General features: G+C 44.9%; 1 protein-coding gene across 1 annotated transcript; it reads left to right on the forward strand.

The window, feature by feature from the left end:
- Positions 1 to 3675: 3675 nt before the first annotated feature.
- LOC123396632 lies at positions 3676 to 5675 on the forward strand. The gene is made up of 2 exons (XM_045091514.1): positions 3676 to 3760; positions 5416 to 5675. Exons 1-2 carry the CDS (start codon positions 3676 to 3678, stop codon positions 5514 to 5516), a joined length of 186 nt encoding a protein of 61 aa, XP_044947449.1. The 3' UTR covers positions 5517 to 5675.
- The last annotated feature ends 349 nt before the right edge of the window (positions 5676 to 6024 follow it).

The following is a 6024-nucleotide window of genomic DNA, read 5'->3' on the forward strand; positions in this document are numbered from 1 at the left end:
AGCTCACGATGACACGATTCGTCTCTTTTCTCTCAAAGAGAAGGGTGAAATCTCAACCATTTCTCAAGTTCTGGTTGTCTATGACTATGAAGATGCTTTTCCACAATAATTGCCGGGAATGCCTCCTCATCAGCCAGTAGAGTTCGTGATTGAACTCGAGCTTGGAACTGAACCGGTCTGCAAGCATCCTTATAAGCTTGGTCCCGAAGAGCTGAAAGAGTTGCAGAACCAGCTTGATGAGCAAGAACGTCTGGGTAAGATTAGACCAAGTTCTTCTCCTTGGGGTTGTGGTGGTCTGTTTGTCAAGAAGCAGGATGGCACAGACCGACTTTGTGTCTATGACCGTCCGTTGAACAAGAAGACCATCAGGAACAAGTATCCACTTCCCAACATAAATGAATTGTTCGAGCAATTGAAAGGGTCCAAGCTTTTCTCTAAGCTTGATCTTCGGATGGGCTATCATCAGATCCACATTCGCAAAGAAGATATTTCAAAGACTGCTTTCAGAACAAGCTTTGGCTCTTATGAGTACACAGTGATGTCTTTTGGTCTCGCCAATGCTCCTCGGACTTTATCCCGGATGATGAATTATATCTTCTCTACCTTCAAGAATGAGTTTGTCTTGGTGTATCTTGATGATATTCTGGTCTTTTTTGAAACTAAGGAAGAGCATGAAGAACATCTCCAGCTTGTGCTTGATAAGATAAGAGAGCATAAGTTCTATGCGAAGTTTTAAAAATGTGAATTCTGGCTCAAGGAAGTGGTGTAACTTGGACACATCATCTGTGCCGAGGGCATCAAGGTGGATCCTGTAATGGTTCAGGCCATTGTTCAGTGGGAGACTCCTCAGAATATGAAGTAGCTTCGAAGCTTTCTCGGGCTTGCAAGCTATTGCAGAAGGTTCGTTGAGAACTTCTCCAAGATTGCTAAGCCTCTGTCCAACCTTCTTCAAAAGAGCGTGAACTATGTCTAGTCCCCCACAGTGTGAATTGAGATTCAATACACACATGGAGAAGCTCACCTCAACTCCAGTTCTGAATCCTCCTGATGATTCCAAGCCTTTCCATGTGTTCTCTGATGTCTCTCTCCAAGATCTTGGTGCAGTTCTGATGCAAGATAAGAAGGTGGTAGCTTATACCTCGAGGCAGTTGAAGCCAAGTGACAAAAAATACCCACTCATGATCACGAGTTGGCAGTAGTGGTCCATGCTTTGATGACTTGGAGACACCTCTTGTTGGGAAGACAGGTTGAAGTCTACATCGATCACAAGAGTCTCAATTACATCTTCACTCAACCTAATCTCAATATTCGTTAAACTCGTTGGGTGGAGATGATCCAAGATTATAATCCAAGCATTGACTTTACTCCAGGCAAAGAAAATGTGATTGTAGATGCTTTGAGCAGAAAGGCTTACTGCAACAGTCTCATTCTGAAGCCAATTCAGCCTGATATTTGTGAATATTTCAGGAAGCTCAAACTTGAAATAGTACCTCACGGATCTCTTGCTAATCTCCACATTTCTCCTACCTTGGAAGACCAAGTCCGCCAAGCTCAACTTCTTGATGCTATAGTGAAGGAAGTGATGATTGGCTTAGCAAAGAGCATTCCAAAATATAAGTGCTTCCATGTTGATAACAAAGATACCTTGTTCTTCGAGGACCGCCTTGTCATTTCTTCGGATCATGGAAGCATCTTTACTTCCAAGTTTTGGGATCCCTTTCGGACTGCGATGGGCACTAATGTCTGTTTCAGTATTGCCTTCCATCCTCAGACAAGTGGTCAAGTGGAGAGAGAGTCAATCAAATCCTTGAAGATATGCTCAAAGCTTGTGTGATTTCTATTGTCATGAAGTGGGAAGACTGCCTTCCATTTGCCTAGTTCTCATACAACAACAACTTTCAAGCAAGCTCAGACAAGGCCCCATTTGAGATTCTATATGGCAGGAAGTGTCGTACCCCGCTCAATTGGTCTAAGACTTGTGAGTGTCAAATTCCTAGGAATGACATGATCGCTGAAGCAGAAGATATGTACCATGTCATTCAGTGTAATCTCAAAATAGCCCAATCCCTTCAGAAGAGCTACTACGATAGCAAGCAACATGACATGACTTTTCATCTTGATGATTTTCTGTATCTCAAAGTGTCTCCCATGCAGGGCACTCATCGCTTTGGCATCAAAGGAAAGCTTGCTCCTCGCTTTGTTGGTTCTTTCAAAGTTGTGGGCAAGAGAGGTCATCTTGCTTATCAGTTAGAGCTTCCATACAATTTCTTCAATGTGCATGATGTGTTTCACGTCTCTCAGCTCCGGAGGTGTTGCAAGACCCCCGAGCGCATAATTGACCTCCAAGATATTGATCTCCAGCCAAACCTCAACTACCATGAGCATCGAGTTGCAATTCTTGAAGAGACTGAGCGCAAGACCCGCAACAAGTCTATCAAGTCCCTCAAACTTTAATGGCCACATCATTCTGACAAAGAAGCCACTTGGGAATGCGAGGACCTCCTCCGTTCCGAATTCCTAGAGTTCTTCCAGTCCTAGATCTTGGGTCGAGATCCTCTTGTAGTGTGGGAGAGTTGTAATAGCCCCAGTGCACCCCTTTCCTTTTATGTAACCTTTCCATGTATGGAACCTTCGAACTTGGAATGTTGTGGTTGAAATGAGATGAGTTTTGCTTTCCTATTTTTTGGATCATGGCATCATATCATCTCAACATTTTGTCTTGCCGTTCATCTTGCTTGTTTGGTGTGTGATGTGCTATGTGAGTTTTGGTGAAGTGTGTGCAAGTGGTGAGGGACTCCTAGATCTACTTGCAAAACCTTTGTTTTAATCTCAAACCATGCAATCCCTTGGTTTCTTTAAACTAGGAAAAACCTCTTTTCCAATTTTATTTGGAGTTGTGATGAAAGTCTCTATTACGCAAAATAAAAATGTTGGATCTACTCCTAAAACCTGTTAGAAATTGTGAGTGTGTTACTTAGCTTTTGTGGGGTTTTCTTCAGGTGATTTTGTTTTAAACCAGTGCTTTATGCTATTTAAAGGTATTTATTTTGCTGCCTATAAAAATCTCAATTCTATTTTTATAAAACAGAGGCCATTTTTGGGAGTTCAAAAATATGACTTTTCCTCCACCTCTTTTCGAACTAAGGGGGGTTTGAATTTAGTTGCAACAGTTTTAAAAACAAATACGATTCCGGTCTGTTTTATTTTTTGAGAGGAAAGCAACAAGATAGCAGTGGCCCAGCCTACCTCGGCCTCTCCCTCTCCCATCCCTCACGCAACCAGCCTAGCAGCAGCCCGCAGCCTCCCCATGCGTTCCCCTTTCCAGTTTGACACCGTGCGGCCCACCTGCCAGCGATCGAGCGCGTCTCTCCCATTTCCAGCTCCCTCTCACACACAGGGCAAGAAGGGCCCCCGCCATGGCCACGGTGGCAAGGCACTCGCGTCGCCCCTTGCCTATTTAACCCCTCGGCGTTCGCACCCTCTCCTAGGGTTCCTCCTCGCCGCCGCCACTTTCTCCCTTCTTCTCCCTCTCCTCTGTTTCGAGCAGAAACAGAGCAGATCCGCCATGGTTGTGGTGTGGTCGTCGTCGCCGGCGGCCTAGGGTGCCTCTGCGTCATCGCCATCGGTGCCAGGAGCTCCGCCGTCCCCAGGCGGTTCCATTTCCGTGGAGTGGAGATGCCAAGATCCTCGTTAGCGCATCTTCCCCATCGCCCCCTTCGTCTCCACCTCTGGCAGGCAGCAACGGGAGCAGCAGTAGCAGGTTGTCGTCCCCATCGCCATCGTGTGATCTACGACGCGTCCCCCTGTGTAAGCAGCCGCATCCGCCGTCCCTTTTGGTCGCCTCCGTTTCAGTGTAGCGCGTCATCTCTATTGTTTCGCCGTCGTGCAGTAGCAGTAGCAGCGGCATCACAATAGCGGCAACAATAGGTCCCGGCTTAGCTGAGATGCAACGCAGCAGCAACAATATTGCAGCAATCACAGTAGCAACATAGTGCCAGCAGTAGTGGCTGCGCATCACCCTCACCGTGGACTCGTCGTCACCGGTGAGCGCCTCTACCGTAGGAAGGCAAAGAGGGGCTCTGTTACGTTAGCTAGCCTGCATCCCATATATGTTAGGTAGCCGAGCTATAGCGAGTGGCAATAGAGCCAGTGCACCACCGCAGTGACGCGGGTTTGATACCCCACCCTACGCGCGCATAAACCCCCCTTTTTATTCTTTCTTCTATTGCGCCAGGGTGTAGACAGAGTATATCTCTGTTTAGCCCCCAGTGGTAGCCTAGTGGTTAGCACCTCTTTCCGTAGCCTAGGGGGTTGTGGGTTTGAATTCCCGCGAGTCCCTTTTTTAACCCCTCTGTGCATTCATGTGTAGAGTCACTGAAAGTGGGCCACAGGGCCCACATGCCACACTCTTGGGGCCCTGGTGTATATAACCAGTGGGACCCCCCCTACTAGTTGTTTTTTGTGTTGTTATTATGGTGTGTTGGAATCTCCAATTTAGGAAAGTGTCCAGAATTGGAAATTGACAGAAATAGCATGTTCTATTTTTGGGTTTGATGTGACATATAAGTCATATGCATTTTAGGGTGATTGTTATTTTCTATTTTTTTTGTTAGTTTTATTCATGTGCATATATGACTGTGATATATGATTTTGGGGAAGAATTTCCCAAGGAATCCAATGGTGGTGTTGGATTTCACTTTTGAGCAAGTTTGCAAAAATGCTATTTTGTGATGAGGTGACATTTTGTGAATTTTGTGTATTTATTCTGTGCATGCTTTGGAGTTTGTGTCAACAGGAAAGTGCTAGAATTTTGTGGGTACTAGGAGTTGGTAATTTTGTTTGCCATGATAGTCTTGTAGATGATTGGATACTTAGCTATTAAGTAGCTAAGAAGTTGTTGCAGATTCATATGCTAGAATTTTCTTCCCCTCTTGTGTTGATGGTTCACATAGTTATGTTGCTCCTTAAAGTTTGCTCAAGTGGCATGAGTTGTAGCACCCCTGCAAGGTTAAATCTTTCGGAAAGCCGTGCCCGTTGTTATGTGACAAACATGGAAACTTTGTTTAACATCCGGTTCTAGATAACTTGAAATAACTTAAAATAAAACCTGCCAACTGTGTGCATAACCGTGACTGTTTCGCTCAGAGCTCCTCTCTTATCGAGAACACAGTGGGGTTATGACTGACGTAAGTTGGTGCTCAGTATCACTTATTGATTATTCTTAGTTCACGAGCGTCAACCGTAGACCACTCAAATTACTTCATGTTATCGTAAGTTAGCCACCATAAATGCTTAGTAGTGATGTAAACTCAAACACATACCCCATCCTTACCCAATGACTTAGTTAAAGTTGCTATCATGGTCATGAGATTGCTAAGTCCTTGTGGCTCACAGATTACTACGTCCACCCCACAGGTACAGGTGAAGCAGATCCATACATTTTCAAGGCTACTCAGTTGAAGTGGGAGTTTGACGAGGACAGTGGCTGTATGTATGTGACGTACCCCGACGACTAGAGGTCCTTGGTCGTGATCGTGGGCCTAGTGAGGGAGGAACATTGCTTTTGTTGTCTATCTTGTCCATAGTGTGACCCTGCCTTCTGAATGATTTGAATAAATGTACCGTGGATCTTGTAACTTAATTTGTGGCGAGTGTAAATCAAATCTTATTACTCATCCCTCTTGTATGTATTGCTATGTTTACCGCTCTTGCATACTGCTTAGATGCGCCCCTTTCCCCTTTTGAGGCCTCGTCCCCAAATAAGGAAAGAGCCACATCTTTAACTTTACATTAAGTTCCTAGGGCTTCAGATTCGATAACAACCAAATGGGATCTTCATATCATAGGAGAAGTACTTGAAGAACCGCCTCGAGAAGTTTGGCATGCAAGATTGTAAAGGCTATAAGACGCCAATGCCAACAAACATCCACCTCTACACTGATGAAAGTGGTAAAGAATTCGATTAGAAGGTATATTGCTCCATGATTGGCTCTTTATTGTACATATGTGCATCTAGGCCAGATA

The sequence above is a fragment of the Hordeum vulgare genome, chromosome 5H, assembly GCF_904849725.1.
Source record: "Hordeum vulgare subsp. vulgare chromosome 5H, MorexV3_pseudomolecules_assembly, whole genome shotgun sequence".
In the NCBI taxonomy this organism is placed as follows: Eukaryota; Viridiplantae; Streptophyta; class Magnoliopsida; order Poales; family Poaceae; genus Hordeum; species Hordeum vulgare.